We start from the raw sequence: 16,388 nt of genomic DNA on the forward strand, positions 1-16,388 counted from the left end.
ATGTAGCCAATTATTTGATATGTATTTACACAGACCGAGAGAGTACCTATTGTTAAAAACTAAAAGTGTCGACGACGGTGAAAATTCATGACAAGTAAAATTGGACTAAAAATGTATGCCTCTTGGCAGACGATTACGAGGATGGGACCTGGAACTATCTACAGCAGATAATCAGTCTGCTCTGTCTCGAAACAGAGGGGTAGAGCCGGGCCCGATTATCTGCTGTGGATAGTTCCAGGTCCTTGTAACCGACTGCCAAGAGGCAAACATATTTCAGTCCAATTTTACTTGTCATGAATTTTAACCGTCGTTGACACTTTCAATCTTTAAACAATGGGTACTCTCGGTCTGTGTAAATACATATCTGCTACGTTACAGATATCTCTTTAATCTAATAATATCTTTGAATATAAAATGATATGATCACAGTCAGTCATTTTGAAGGTTAGTAGGTGGATAACTAGAGAAAAATAATTAAAAAAATTTACCAGTTGCTTTGCCAACGACAGTAGTATATTCATCTCGGGATGTTCTAATTTCTAGAGTTGTATCCAGCAATATAGCCACTACTTTCCCCAGCTCCCCGGCAGCAAATTTGCAAGGTAGCTGCCAATTTGATACCCTGCAAAATGGAAAAGATATTAAAATTAATTATGCGCAAATCAAAGCCAATGTAGGCATCAAACTGCATGACAAATTTGTAAGCCTTGATGAACAACCATGGCTTATACAATGACTTGAATTTTATTTAATTAACAAAAGTTTTTATTTTGAAAGTTTTAATTTTGTTTTATGACAATTAAAAGACAAGTTTTAAATCACTGCACATAACTTACCTGTTTATTTCGTCTACAAGTGAGACACTTTTTCTGAATAGTCCAAAAGCTCCTTGCGAAGTGGAACTTTGATGAGTTTGCTTATCAGGGATTTTCTGAAAAGAATACAAAGACACCAAGTATTATTCCAAGAGTAAAGACTGTTATGTAAAACAGACTTTTTCTATATAGTTTTCAACTAATGTGAACCGGATAGAATTCATCTCTTTATTAATATTTTATAAGGATGTGATTTGGACATTGGATGTGGAAGGATCATTTGTAAAGTAGATAGTAGAGCACATTGTCGACCTCTGTTTAAGAAACTAAATATTATGACTGTTTATGCTTTGCATGTGTTTGAATGTCTGATGTATATCATAATGTCTGATGTATATGTAAAGTCTATCTAACTAACCCATAAATAGTAATATTCACAAACATTTTAAAAGACAAGCAGAAGCACTTAGATTATTACAAAGCAATTAGCCTACCATTTAACTTTGAAAAGTTTTGTTGAATTTGGAAAGAGGTTATTTAAACTTCTTGCTCATATTAAAGAATGTGATATTAGTAGGTTTAAGGTTTGTGTTAAAAATATTTTAATTGACTGCTGTCCATATGGTTATGAAGATTTGTGGTGATGACTTTGTATTTTCTTGACTGTGATATAGCTTTTTTAATTAAATGTTTCTCATATTTTATAAAATTTGCGGATCTTTGTCTATTTTTTTGTATATATTACAATGATTACTATTGACGTTTATTTTATATATTGGAATTTTTTATTGAATTGTTGAATATGTCTTGCATTTGTTAGAGTGTTCTGACAATAAAATAAATCTTGAATTTTGACAATGATTAACATAAAGTGCTAGGCATAGTTTAAGTGTTTTAACACGATTAAAATATAATTGATTGTTAAGCATACTGTATTAGGATGAAAATGTTTTACCTGGTGGTCTAATCCTCACGTTTAAATGGGGTATGAATCTTTTGAAGTTGGAAATAAGATGCGTTGACTATGAACACATTATAAGTGGAGTTCTATGTAACAGAACCATCTTGGCTCAACAGGCAAAGTTAGAAGATAAACTATAGAAGATGAAGTGGCTCGAATTTGCGCATGTTGAAAATGTCTATTCATTTATTAATGACTAGCATGTAACCCATCTTTGCAAAGATTCAATTTAAACTTGACAGACTGAAATCTTGAAGTATTTAAAGTAGGCCTATAACAATCCTCAGTAAATTCAGAATCTATATGCAAAATGTCAAGTTAATAAAGTTGAGTAGTTCAGACGTGATGATGCGTCATTCGTGAATTTCCTATCCCCGACATGTATAAGCCAATTATGTCTTTTATTTTATTATAGAAAATTATTTTTAGATTTCTATTAGTTTTCACGATAGTAACATAACTTATCATTGTTTATTAATCTGTTTAATTGCTTCATTAATTCATCTTGCGATATTTCAATTCAAAGGAAGCAGATAGGAGACAAAATTTAGTATACATGGAATAATGAGCCTGACATTTTATTTAAGAGAATATTAATAATTTGAATAATACAGAATACAATGATTTGGTACAATACTTACATCAGGATCTTGAACCCATTCAGAATAAGTGAGTAAGTCATATAAGATATGACTGGTGCTTGGTTCACTCATTTTAAAATATTGACTCTAGATAATCTTTAGTTCTGTAACACTAAAAATCATCTTCATTAACTTTCCTTCAATATTTCTTCATGCTCCGTTGATTTACAGAATCACAGACAAAAATGAGAAAGATGTAAACATAACCTATGTAAGTGACAACTCACTCGAAAATCACATTTGAGAATCGATACGCAACATATTGTCGATATGGCTTTATCGACAGCTAACCTCATCGATATGTATTAAAGTATTGACTACAAAACTTCGATAGTCGTATTTGTAAAGCGGAAAAGTTTGAATGTATATGATTCATATTTTGGTTAACGTTCTCTGTTTTTAAGAGGATAAATTAAAAATTGTATTTTATCTAATTCAAAATATTATAATATGGAAAAGGCTACATAGTTAAAATGAAAAAGTTCTCAAGATTTCTATGCTAGGTACTTCTGCACACAGATAAATAAACGTGGCCTGTAAAGTGCAGCCATATTACCTATAGCTCTTGAAATAGAATAATATTGTCAATGTTAAATTTTCTTGCACTGTGTTTGCAAAGGTTGAAGTTTTTAAAACAACCGATTATGCTTTAATAAGGCCCTTAATAATTACATTAAAACACCAGTGAATGATGCTAAAATTTCCATAAATTGATTTGTTGTTCCTTTCTTTTCCATAGTCAACAACCAGGGAATCATCCAGTTTTCTTCCAATCTTTTGGGGATTCATGTTGTATACCATGTTTCCTGGGTGAATTAAGTCTCATCGGTAGTATAAACACAAATAAATACAACATGAAATTGGGGTACCTTAATTTTTTTGGAAAGCAGTACTTTCCTCACCCATGGTAGTAGATAGTGCAAGGAAAGTAAAAACTTTTGGCAGTGCCACAGGTCAGCAAAGTTGTCATGGAGAATTTCTCTTGATACCTTCTTCTTTATCCTCTAACAATTAGAACCTCTAACCACTCAAGGTGGTTCGTCAACCTTGATAGTGAGTTGTTGAACTCATGCACTGAGCTTCTATTTACAGTACTGAGTTTGGAAGGCGGTTGAACACTTTCATTGCTAGCACTGGAAATCAATACTTAACTCTCAATAGACGACAACAAGGTACATATAAGTTTACGTTTCCTCGACTGCTACAAGTTGAAGAACCTTGAAAGCTAACAAACAATTTGGAAAGGAATTTAAATGGTTTGGAGAAAATATTCAAAAAATTGTAACATCACATATGAACATATTTATTTCCGTAAATATAATTGGAAAATACCTTTCATAAAAGAAAATCTTTGATTTCCGCTCTCATTTGTTTGAGCTTACTGCTTCTTTCTGCAAGGTCTTTCACAAACCTTGGCAGATGATCTATTGAGCCCTGAAAAAACCGAAAACTTGTGAAAACTCCTCGAAACTCTTTACAAATACTAAAAGTTTGAAGTATGAAAAAATAGTGTTACAACAATGAAGAATTTCAATTGTAATACTGCAAACTTGAATATCAACAGGACAATAATAGGATTCTACTACCTATTAGTGACTTAACTATTATTATATCAGTGTGAGTCACATATTAAATAAATATGTCGAAAAAAGTTAAAAAAGGACTGTGTTTGAATAATAATAATAATAATACAATTTAAAATACAATACAATAAGTCTATAAAGAAATATGGAATTTATTTCTATTGGAAATTAAACTACTCAACTATGGGAAACCCATTTACTTGAGTAGGTGTTATAATAATAGGTGTATAGAGTAGGTGGTAGTAGTAGTAGTAATAGATTCTGGGTGGGGGTGCAATGTTCAATATAACAGTGCAATTATTAATTTATTATTTCTAATTTATCAGTGCAAACGTTGAATAGAAATCAGTATTATTGTTTAAATTATTCTTTCTTTTTATATTATTTGTTTTACTGTGTTTTATATTTTGAAATATGTGTGTATCTTAATTTTTCAACATGCAAATCAACAATTTTAAACGATTGAGATCCATAAAGTAAGATACTTGATGTCAAGTTCCTACCAAGAACGTGATTCATCTAAATTTTGTTATTTTTTTTAAATTCAATACTGATTGATAGTGATCTCTTCAAAAAGATCCGGATATCATACTTACAACTTCTTTCAATATAAGGCGACATCCATAACATAAACTATCAACCATTTCCTCCTTGGTGAGAGTGTTGTCAGATTTACAATTGCATTTCTTTCCGTTACAAGAAGTTTCATCAGGTGTAGAAATGGTTTTCATGTCGCTGCCTGTAAAATGAATAATTGAAAATAAGTTGACAAAAGCCCCCCAAAAAACATAAATCATTGTGTTCTACTTTTATAGTCAATTTGAGCGGCTGACCACTGCATTCTTTGTAGTAGCAGATGTAAGTAACTCAGCAGCAGTCCAACTTTTCACCTCCGAGACCGATCTCTCTTACTTTCTTCAGGTTCACGTTTGGACCGTTAGCACGCACAGAGAGAGAGAAAGAGAGAGAGAAATATTGTTTTATTTTTCTCCTGGCATGGTTGAAACCCTGAGAGAGAGGGATTGATTGATTGATTGAGTACTTTATTTATATGGATTACAATATATACTGGCTTATAGACTTATATCATAGCCACCTCTAATACAGGTGTATTAGAGGTGGCTATGCTTATATACAATAGCTTACAATACAGCAAAATTATAGATGAATTTACATAATATAGACTAAGAAAATAATTATTGAACTGTATATGATATGAAAAAAGCAATTTGGAATAACTATAGATGATATTGTTATGCATCTACATAAATTGGCAGAGCTTTGGACATATCAATGTCCATTCTTCGGAAAGAATATTCAAAATATCCAAATATTCAACAGGGATTAGATTAGATTTCTTTATTTATGTATGTTACAATATTTACTGGCTTATACACTAATTTACATTAAATGAGGGTAATGCTAATTATTCAACGAATTATACAAAGTATAAAAAAATAATCAATGAGAATAAATTTTATTGTTTAAACGAGAAAAATTTCATCTTTTATTTTTTAATTATATGTTACATTTTATTAATTTGATCAGCAGAATAGGAAACAAAAAACAAGCCAAGTTCCATGTTTCTCATTTTCCGCATTTTTATGAAAATACTAAAATACAAATTTTCAATTCCACTCATATCATCTCCAAGATTCCACTCAAAAATAGAATATATTATATTATATATTTTATATCACCTGACACAATGCGCATTTTTCATTGACATTACTGTCTTCATTTCCAATAGACAACTTCGCTCCAGTTCTGTAGACTGTTGAAACAGTTGAAGGGAAGTTCTCTTGTAGATCTGTTACAAATTTCTTGGTCAAATTTTGTATACTATCAATTGGTTTCATCTGAAAAAAATAAGATTGTCCAATACAGAAGATGCCTTTCAATCAATGACAATAAAATGAATCTCAAAATAACGTATTTTGAAAATATTTTTACAGAAGCAATAGACAAAAAGGTCACGGAGAATTCTAATGGACATTAAATTCGAATGAAACTAGCCATGACATGTTGAAGATTAGAATAAAGATGGAATGGAATAAAATTTATTTCTTGCCTCAGCATACAGCGAGAAAAGGTTGACTCTAGAGGGGAACAAAGATTTATTCCTAAAAAAGATAAGAAATCTCAAAAGATTTGAGATTAGCAGCATTTGGAATTTAGTTACTTCCTTTACAACAGCTTCCCGATGAGTGTTATCCCATGTGAAATTGAAAGTCTTAAACACCATTCTCATTGCTTCATTAAATGCCCATCCAGCACCGGAAACTTACATGTCCTTGATGAATTATGAGTGGATATTACATCAAATGAGACAGTAAGTGAAATCTAACAACAATGAATCTATGAAAAATCGAAAGAGAAATTTAGAAATAGCCAAAACTACATTTGTACGGTACATTGCTATTATTAGTTAGCAAGTGAATTAATTACTTAAAAATATAAAAATCTTACACTTATTCTGCAGCTATAATCTTTGATAGAATTCAACTCATGAAACTTATTATAATATTCAATTTCTTCACTTCCATACTCTTGCATCGGTCGTAGAACTTTGATACCTTCAAGGCGACTGTCACAAAATCCCTGAAAAAAAAAACAAATTGATTTTAAAATCTATTGAATTGAAAAATCGGAACAGCCATATAGTGAACTAGAAAAAAAATAACTAGTAGGTTAAAAAATTGTAGAAGAACCAACAGGCTTAAACGATAATATATCGATAATATCGAAACGACTTATCGATAATATATTTATCGATTCAACTATTGAAATGAGACTTATATTATTACCAATATTTATGGACTTTGTAGTATAAATTAGAAAAATAACAGTTTTGGGATTAAGCCTGTTGGTTCTTCTACGATTTTTAACCTACTAGATGTAATGAATAGAATTTATATAATAAAAAGCCGCACACATGATATTTTAACAATTCAGTAACCCATAATGTCTCTAAGGGTGTGTTTACACAGAGTGCGGTTAGGCGTTCCGAGTATTGCGGTACACGATTTTTCTATGGAAGAAATAGCGGCGGTCAAATACAAGCGTTCTAGTTGAAGTTCTCAATTTAAGATAAATTCATTTTACAGACTTTTGTTGGACTTGTTTGTGTAAATATTACTTCCCATACAGCGATAAAAAATAAAAATTGGATAATGAAATAAAGGAACACTTATCTTGTATAAGGCATTTAAAAAAAAATCACCGAGATGTTTTGATGATTAGATTCAGCATAAAATAGAATCAAAGGTGGTAGGTGACTCATTTGATCCATTGAGTAGGGTTTCACATTAAAAATTGAACTAGTATTCAAATATTTTGGTTCAATATTATTTGGACAGGGAGGTTTAGAGTTGCCTGTTGTATTGAATCAAGTTGACCATTTTGTTATATGAAATGTAACGAATATATAAAAAATGTTGAAAGTGAATTAGACATACCACATCGTAAGGAAGTTGAGCGCCTCTGCCAAGAGATATGTTTGACAAAATGTTAGAGGCAGTATCAACTAGTGTTTCTGCCGTCAAAATTTTGCTGCACCCTAGTAATGCAGCTGCTTCAAGGAGTGTCTTGTATCTATCGAAACAAAAATTCTACATTTCAATTGTAATATTGTAATTGTAAATTAGATGCATCGTTAAAAACTGGATCACAACAACTGGATGACATAATTTTGAACAATATGTGAGCTCACTTACCCAATGTATTTGCACCCCCACTCTAAATAATATATTACTACTACACCTGCTCTAGTACATGGGTTTTTCATAGTTGTGTAGTTAATTTCCGAAAAAATGCAATTTATTTATAATTCAAACAGTATTGATCTACAGAGTGAGTCATATGTATGGGAACTCTTCAATAAGTTGAAGACTGTTGTAGATATAATACTGTATCTTTCAGTAAAAGTTATTGGTCGAATACTCCACCTTTTGACGTACAGCTAAATTTCAACCCCTCATAATGGGGTGACTTTGGGGTTGTAACTCGAATATTTCAAATGTAAACACCCATTGTGTGGTACATCATTTTAGATGCCTTTTCAAAACAAGAAAGATGACAACAATAAAAATATTCTATGATACTTGTATCCAAAATGGCGACTGATTGAAGTTTCAAGTGAAAACTAAAAGTTCAATCAGCCGCCATTTTTGTTACAAGTACCATAGAACATTTTCATTGATGTCATCTTTCTTGTTTTAAAAAGGCCTTTATAATGGTACCACACAATGGGTGTTTACATTTAAAATTTTCGAGTTACAACCCCTCATTTCTTTAAAAACTAAAAATTCAATCAGCCGCCATTTTGGATACAGATATCATAGCAGATTTTTATTGATGCTATCTTTCTTGTTTAAAAAATGTATTTAAAATTATGTAACACACAATGAGTATTTCCATTTGAAATATTCGAGTTGCAACCTCTAAGTCACCCCCTTATGAGGGGTTGAAATTCAGTTGTATGTCAAAAGGTAGAGTATTCGACCAATAACTTATCCTGAAAGTTACAATATTATATCTACAAAACAGTCTCCAACTTATTGAAGGGTTCCCATACATATATGGTACTCTGTATATTGAAAATATATTGATTTTTTACATTACCGTATTCAAATCAATATCAGAACAGTACGAAATATTGTTGTTGCCATAATTATCATGTCTTATTACAAACTGACTACTTCAAATATTCATATGAAAAGAGATAACATTTTTCATGGAAATTACATATTTAGCAATTGAAACCTGTGAAAATGATATATTACTTAGTTGATAAGGGCTTGCTAAGCGGGGTTCCAGTATGCCATTCTTTGGTCCAGAGCCAAGCTGTGGCATGAGTAAAACAACTGTCTTTCACACAAAAAGTAAATGGTCCAGGGACTTAGATCACCAGCAATGGCAAGGTCACCCTGGTCAAGCTCAGTTGATTGCTCTGATAACTGGACATGGCCACTTCAGGAAACATCTCCACACAATTGGACTCAGGAATGAAAGTCAGATTTGTAGGCTTTGTTATCAGTCTGAACAGACTGCTAAGCATATCATACTGGATTGCGAGAGACCAGGGGCAAGGAGAAGGGCTCTGTTTGGGTGCAAGCAACCAGGTGAGGAATGGGATGTTAGTATGGGGGAAAAACTCCTGGATCTTGTAAAGGACACTGATTTTGGTTTGCCCAACTAATGTACTTGGGACACACAATAAGCTTCGGTTGACATGTGAGGTTCTTTGAACCTTTATATCCTTGAATCCGTCCCTTCAAAACTTAACATAACATAGTTGATAAGTATTCATCGTGTGAGTCTATGGATAGTTTTCATATAATAAAATACCGAATGCTTTTTCATATCAATTTCTACAATTCAACAATGAACATAGAAAACTAAAATAAAGAATTTGATAAATCAACGTAGGCCTATTTCATTCATGCCAAATATAAATACAACTTCAAACATTTCAATCCAATCTGCAATTTCAAAAGAAATTGACATACTAAGCATAAGATATGAGAAACTCAATATGAGATAAAAATTACAATCTATAAAACATAAGCAGATATCTTAGGTATTAGACTATATTATTGTGAGAAGTTAGTGAGAATTTCAATACACAATGTGCCTCTCGAAGTTCTAGTTCATCATATATTTATCACAAACGATATAATTTAGAAACCATTATAAAATTGATTGTGTACCTCAATTTTTTGAGAAAATCTTGTCTTGCTGTTGAGCATTTGAATTCCGCCAAAATCTGGTCCAATTCACTACATTTCGAATAAGACGCAACGTCATTGATTGGACAAATTTTCTCATTATTGAACATCATCTCAATAGATGTTGAGTAGGCCGGGATATGGTAATCTTTCAGTAGATCACGAATCTCCTGTAACATTTCTTGACGCTTGTCTGGTGATAATCCATAGCATGCACCTTCTGGAAGAGAATAGTAATAAACTCAAGATTAACTCTACCATACAATTCATCTTCTTTAAATGTTGGATTAGATTAAATACAAAATTATCAATTGAGTTCATGATTAGCCACTTGGAACAATACAGAAATAACCGTTGGTGTTTTCACAAATTAATGTAATCAATTTCTAATTAATAAAAACAATATAAAAACATGAAGTACCCTTTTTATTAAAAACAATTTAATTAAAAAAAAAATTCAACAAAGTTTAAAATGTTTTAAATAAAAAAGGTACATCATGTTTTTATTAATTTTAATTAAGTAGCCCATACAAGTGAAGTGATGATTTCATTTAAATTTCTAATGTATCACAGATTATAAGAACCAACTTTATGGAGAAATACATGTTGAATATAAATGCTTGAAATTTTATCATAGTGATATAAGGATACATGTTGTCTCCATGAATAAATAAATAAGTGGTAATGACAACTTCAAGTCCTTTGATAAAAAAATTGAACTTTCATGATCATGTTGAACTAAGATAGGAAGTGCAACCGAGATGAGAAGTTCTAAATTCATAGAGGTGTCACAGTTGGAATCAAGCTATCTTGGACTGAACATTTTCAATTAGTCAAATAAGGCTACTTGAATGTTTAATTGCAGAAAATCACTATTAATATTGTATTCTATATCAAACTCGACTAGTTTCGGTGATTATTTTGAAAGGGCACTTGATAATGGCATTATCTCGGAAACTAATAGTGTTTGAAGTAAAATATTATAAGGGTAAACTACTAGGGATTTTCTGTAATTGAACAAGGATACGACATTATCATTCATGTATCCTTGATGTCAGCAGTTGCAAGGTAACTGAGTGGATAATTTTATTGAAACGGTTTCTACTCATAAAAAAGGTAAGCTAAATATCTTTATTTATCCTTGATCGAAGATTTATGGTTTTCAGTTACAAAGTAAAAAGTAAATTCGTATGGCTTTTGTTGGTGGGGAGTCCCTTGCGGGAAGGTCCCACCGCCTGAATATTGTACAGTTACAAGATACATGATTTAAAGGCCTTCGGGCTTAATGCCTGTAGCCTCCCTTTTTCTTGTAATAGATAAATAAACAAATATCTTGTTATTGTTTATGGATAAGTTGAGAAAAATGAGCTCACCATCAACGTACACCACGAATGGATCAAAAATAAGTTTTTTATGAGTGTTCATAGAAAGTCCACTGTTGATCAGATGTACCATCGCTATTGAACTGGCACTGCCAGAAAAGGCGACCAATACTTTGTCTCCTTGTCTGATTATTTTCGACTTTCCAAGAGCAGCTCTAAATTTATGAGTAGCATTAACGAGGAAACAGCTCCTAGAAAATGAGAGAAATTCCGATACTGTTAGATTCGGTTTAAACCGGTTATAGAATTATTGCAAATCCAAGTGATAGTGAGTTGAAAAAGCACAGTTTTATTTAAAAATTCGACTGAGTCACTGTCGATGTTGTAGAACCGTTCCATAATGAAATAAAAGCACACATATATCGTCAAATTCTAAAGTTTCGTGGTCACGAAACCATGGTCCTGTACCAAATAAGACTGTACAATTTGACGATATATGTGTGGTTTTATTTTTTAAAATCCACATTTATTAGATTTCTTCTCAGGTCTGCAGTTTCGTGTTGAAACCAACACATCTTCAGCTGAACTGGATTGTTGGTTAACTGTATTGTTGCTTCAACTGTACTGAAGTTGTATTGGTTTTAACTTGAAATTGCAGCCTAGTGAACAAATCTGATAAAGGTGGTTGTGACAAAAATGAAACGGTGGTTTTTAATTAATGAGAAATTTCAAAATATCAATGAGTTGCTTGATGCAAATCAAAATGACGATGAATACTGTTAACTATCTATACTTGGTTTATAGAATAACATAACAAATTTCATAACTTATTTTCTACCTGAAAAGCAAACAAGCAAAAAGCAATGAAGGAGGTCACAATATCATACATGATGAAATTGGTTTAATCATATTTTATTCAAGACAAAATTTATAGTTTATGATACTGAACGCAAATAGGCCTACAGTGTGACAATTTTCATAATATTTAAGAAGACACTTTATTCATAAGAAGACATTTGAAAAATTCACTTAGAAATGAATAAGTATAGTTTTACTTTATTAGAAAAAAACCAGCAAAATGAACATGAGTTTTATAATAACGTAACTTAGTTTATTGACTGAGAAAAAATAGAAACTCACTTGCAATATATATCTTTCTTTCGAAGAATTACTTCAGCCGTATTCTCTTGCTGACACTTTTTACAAGTATTGTCGGATCTGAAAAATATACGATACAGCCAACAATAAATTTAATAAATCCTCAAGTGAATATTGAGATTTTTTCATTCAAAAAAGATATGACTTGAAAATAATACAAAGACAGATTGCAAAGACAGTCCCGATCTTCAAGATGGGTGATCCTACTGATGTAGGCAGCTTCAGACCAATATCAATAACTGTACCGGTGTTGGGTAAAATCATTGAAACGTGCATGTTGAGGCAGCTGACTGTATATCTGGAAAGGAGCAACCTTATGGGGGATATGCAGCATGATTTTAGGAAAGGCAGATCTACCACCTCTGCAGTGCTTTCATTGGTTGAAATAATACATGTGGCTTTCGAGGAGCGCAAATCGGTTGACCTTGTGTTGTGTGACCTGACCAAAGCCTTCGACTGCGTGTCGCACAACATCCTGCTGGACAAACTACATACCGGTAGGTATGGCATCGGGGACATTGCATGGAGCATGGTGGCAGACTATCTAAGCGACAGGAGACAGTTTGTGTCGGTGATGGGTGCCACATCAGAGGAAAGGAGAGTTATCACAAGGAGTTCCTCAAGGATATGTGCTTGGGCCGCTGTTATTTCTCATACTCATCAACTATCTCCACCTACAGAATTCTAGTCTGCTGTTTGCTGATGATACTACCATAGTTGGTAAGGGCAGTCGACCCCTGGAAGCTAATCGCTGTGCACAGGAGCTGTTTTCCGAGGCTAAAGAGTGGTTTGCTGCAAACAAACTCAAGTTGAACGAGGCCAATACACAGGAGATGCTTTGTACTCTTGTCACCCACACTCCAAGGGATTAAGCAGTCACTTTGCTTGGCTTTGGAATCGATGCCAAATCAAGTTGGGAGACGAATATTGACCAGGTATGCAGGAGACTGTCTAGAGTAATCTACCTGTTCAGAATGCTGAGAAGCCTCGTGAGTCTCAAGAGACTTCTGTATCATGCGGTGTTTGGCAGTCATGTGCAGTATGGAGGTCTTGCCTGGGGCCATTCTCCGCATGCCAATGACATCCTGCTTCTTCAAAAGAAGGCAATGCGGATCCTTACCACCTACAGTGACTTCGTTGCCCATTGTTGACCCATCTTCAGAAGCCTGGAAGTGCACATAATCTTTGGGCTGTACTTAGTACATACTGGCCTCACTTACCGTAGTGAAGATAAACAGGCTAACATGATGAGTATGAGTCAGGTGCATGTGTGTGTGGGTACCCGCGGAAGGCTAGTTGGAGATTCCACGCTGTAGGTTGTCAAAGGTAAAGGATCTTCCTATTGGTGTTTTCAAGAAGAGGCTGTCAAGGTGGCTGATTGAAATAAGCTAACCTATTATAGTGTCAGTGATTTCCTTATGAATTGCTTTGAGATTGAGGGAGTGTGTGTGATACCACGTCATCTTGATTGAAGTTTCAAGTTTTTGACATAATATATTCGGGAACACCTGGCTAACGATCAAGATTTGGATATTTGTAGAAAAATTCTTGGTATAAGTAGGCCTACGTTATTTTTAGAAAAGTTTAAGATTAGGTAATTTTTTGATTTGTTTAGAATCTACATATTATTACTATGGTCTATAGATTTATTTAGATGACTATGAATTATAAATCTTATAAACGTAACACCTTTTTATTGATGTGTAATCTATTGCTAATGCTGTAAAATAGTACTGTAATGAAAAAAGTAATGAAAAATATATGAACACTCACAAGAAATCTGTATGTGGACTTTCCATCAATGTGAGTCCTTCATCTCCGACGGAACACATTTCAATGATTAATATTATAAACCTCTATCTTTTAGAATGTTATGATAAAATATTGGAAGAACTAAATGAATAAAATTAAAGATGAACAAATAATGTTAAGGGATCTTTATGTTGACACTTGAAAAAAAAATACTTTTTGAAAAATATTAAATGGAGCACATCAAACAAAAATTAATGTTGAGTGATAATCTAGATGAAATTAAAAAATATATATGAAACAATAGCTAAAAGCTATCAGGAAAAGCATGTTTTCCATGTTAGGTTATGTTTTTTGATTCTGTGTGACTTTTCAGTTTTCAATGCCACATGAATCATAAATTTCTTTTACTAAATTGGGTGATTGAACAATTTGAAAAGTTGGGTTTGCTTGTACACGGAGTAGCCAATATTAAGTTGATTAGTCATGGGCTATAATGAGGTCCACGTTATAATGGCAGTGGATAAAGATAGAAGAAGAGCGATGCCGATTCTCTGCATTAATTAATAATATTTCTACACTGTCAAAAACATAATTGTCATCGTTGTGGACCCAGATAAGGATAGTATCACCGGCTTTGTCGAATGATAGACAAGGATAGCAAAACCAAAGTTGAACAAATACTGTTATTAAAACGTGGACCTCACTATAGTGTGGATTGGATCTATTATTCAAGTATAATTGCACGAGGAATTACTAAAAAGTGATATTTGATTAGTATGAAAGAGAACAGGACCTGAATTATTTGTATGTCCAGCTTAATCATGTGCATAAAGTTTCAAACACATTTTAATTTTTCCAACTTTGAAGGCGAAGAATAGTTGTTTTAAGAAGTGTTGTACACAGACATAATGCACTCTCTAAGACTTTTTCATTAATTCCATTTTCTGATCAATATCTCATATCCTTCCTAGAAATAGATAATAAGGGATATCACAAGATATATTATTCAATTAAGATGTTCCTAAAATATGTGATCGCTTGTCTATTTTGTATTTTAGGTTTACTGACCTTTCAGTTTTTGGCTTTTCACAGTTGGTTACACTGTTTCTTGCATCAAGTTGACCTTTCTGCTTGTTGGGTCTTCTTGCCCATATATTTTTCTTTAAATAATATTTAAATTTAGTGATAATTACAAAGAAAATATTTTAAAATGTTTCGAATTGTAGCAACAGCTCTACGCTCTTCTTCAAGAAGTTTGGTCGCAGCAAATGTTTCAAGGACCGTTGCTGTTCCAGGACGTCTGATGTCTTCTCATTCTACAGAAAGTGATGAGGAGTTCGACAATAGGTATGAAGCTTATTTCAATAGACCCGATATCGATGGATGGGAAATCAGACAAGGAATGAATGATCTTGCTGGAATGGATCTTGTTCCCGAACCAAAAATTTTGATAGCAGCGATGAAGGCTTGTCGCCGAGTAAATGATTATCCATTGGCTGTAAGGATCCTTGAGACAGTCAAATTCAAGTGTGGTAACAAGGTTGAGGAGATCTACCCATACATTCTTCAAGAAATCCAGCCAACTTTGGACGAACTTGGCATTGATACACCAGAAGCCCTAGGCTATGATAAACCAGAACTAGCTCTTGTTGATCCCGATTACATTCACTAAATTTTGAATAGTTAAAAAATGCGAGTTATAATGTATAACTAACGACTACACGCATTTTAGAGCCTTAATTTTCCGTTATTAATTGTATAAAAGTCCAATAATAAAATGTTTACCAATAACTGAAAGAATGTTGGGTTTTCATTCTTCACCTACATAACCTAACTTTAGAAAACAGTATTGATTTAGTCTTGATAGCGGACTATAAGTATGGGTATGAAACAAAGTATGATTTGTTTGTCGTAATGTCATTTAGTAACGTAAGCCCATTTTTCTAAATAAGGTTCCACTTTACCATATTTTGAAACAACTGTTTCTGAAGGTGCATACCTGAAATTTCTATAAAAATTAAGTTGCTTGAGTACTATGAGAGGTTGTACCATTAACTTCTGCTTTATCCTTCACCCACACTTTTAGGATTAAAGGCGTCATAAAACTCAAAACACGTAATTCAACATACAACCTTTCAGAAGGCAGCGATCCAGTGATCGCTTTCAGTAACATTCAAATTATCACCCATATTATTATTAGCGTATGGCATATATAGGCGCTCACAAATACATATTCGAAGTAAAATCTGCTTATGAGACCGTTGTCAAGCTGATACAACATTGTAAATATAGGCTACATTAAATTTTGATGTCAAGGTTGTCAATGTAATGTAGCGATGTGGAGAGGCCATAAATAAAATCAACCATAAATTCATATGTATTATAGTCTGTATATATATGATATAGAATTCATAGCGGCAGCGCGGC

The 16,388-nt window shown here is 32.8% G+C and overlaps 3 protein-coding genes across 3 annotated transcripts in view; 1 reads left to right on the top strand and 2 right to left on the bottom strand.

Moving 5' to 3' along the window:
- LOC111045026 (neuroblastoma-amplified sequence) overlaps window positions 1-2,666 on the bottom strand; it is a 61,306-nt gene extending 58,640 nt beyond the window's left edge. The window contains exons 1-3 of the mRNA XM_039425692.1: window positions 2,418-2,666; window positions 837-931; window positions 489-622 (exon numbers count right to left, since the gene is read on the bottom strand). Coding sequence (XP_039281626.1) covers window positions 489-622; window positions 837-931; window positions 2,418-2,489 — 301 coding nt within the window. The 5' untranslated portion in view covers window positions 2,490-2,666. The remainder of the gene's footprint in view (window positions 1-488; window positions 623-836; window positions 932-2,417) is intronic.
- A 1,038-nt stretch (window positions 2,667-3,704) lies between these two features.
- On the bottom strand, window positions 3,705-14,329 carry LOC111045020 (cytoplasmic tRNA 2-thiolation protein 2-A). The gene is made up of 9 exons (XM_039425693.1): window positions 13,983-14,329; window positions 12,192-12,269; window positions 11,103-11,302; window positions 9,712-9,949; window positions 7,459-7,594; window positions 6,470-6,601; window positions 5,694-5,859; window positions 4,597-4,739; window positions 3,705-3,851 (listed from the first exon to the last, which is right to left on the bottom strand). Exons 1-9 carry the CDS (start codon window positions 14,039-14,041, stop codon window positions 3,753-3,755), a joined length of 1,251 nt encoding a protein of 416 aa, XP_039281627.1. The 5' UTR covers window positions 14,042-14,329; the 3' UTR covers window positions 3,705-3,752.
- A 626-nt stretch (window positions 14,330-14,955) lies between these two features.
- LOC111045039 (cytochrome c oxidase subunit 5A, mitochondrial) lies at window positions 14,956-15,761 on the top strand. Its single transcript, XM_022330344.2, has one exon. The coding sequence runs from the start codon at window positions 15,172-15,174 to the stop codon at window positions 15,631-15,633; it is 462 nt and encodes a 153-aa protein (XP_022186036.1). The 5' UTR covers window positions 14,956-15,171; the 3' UTR covers window positions 15,634-15,761.
- Window positions 15,762-16,388: the final 627 nt, after the last annotated feature.

Source organism: Nilaparvata lugens, chromosome 4, assembly GCF_014356525.2.
Source record: "Nilaparvata lugens isolate BPH chromosome 4, ASM1435652v1, whole genome shotgun sequence".
NCBI lineage: Eukaryota > Metazoa > Arthropoda > Insecta > Hemiptera > Delphacidae > Nilaparvata > Nilaparvata lugens.

Excerpts from the sequence above, each read along its gene's own strand:
- LOC111045020 (XM_039425693.1), bottom strand. The coding sequence starts at position 14,041 with ATGTGTTCCGTCGGAGATGAAGGACTCACATTGATGGAAAGTCCACAT. Across the intron at positions 11,303-12,191 it reads AAGAAAGATATATATTGCAA|GAGCTGTTTCCTCGTTAATG; the intron begins GTGAGTTTCTAT and ends CTCATTTTCTAG. Across the intron at positions 6,602-7,458 it reads CTCAACTTCCTTACGATGTG|GGATTTTGTGACAGTCGCCT; the intron begins GTATGTCTAATT and ends TTTTTTTTTCAG.
- LOC111045039 (XM_022330344.2), top strand. The coding sequence starts at position 15,172 with ATGTTTCGAATTGTAGCAACAGCTCTACGCTCTTCTTCAAGAAGTTTG.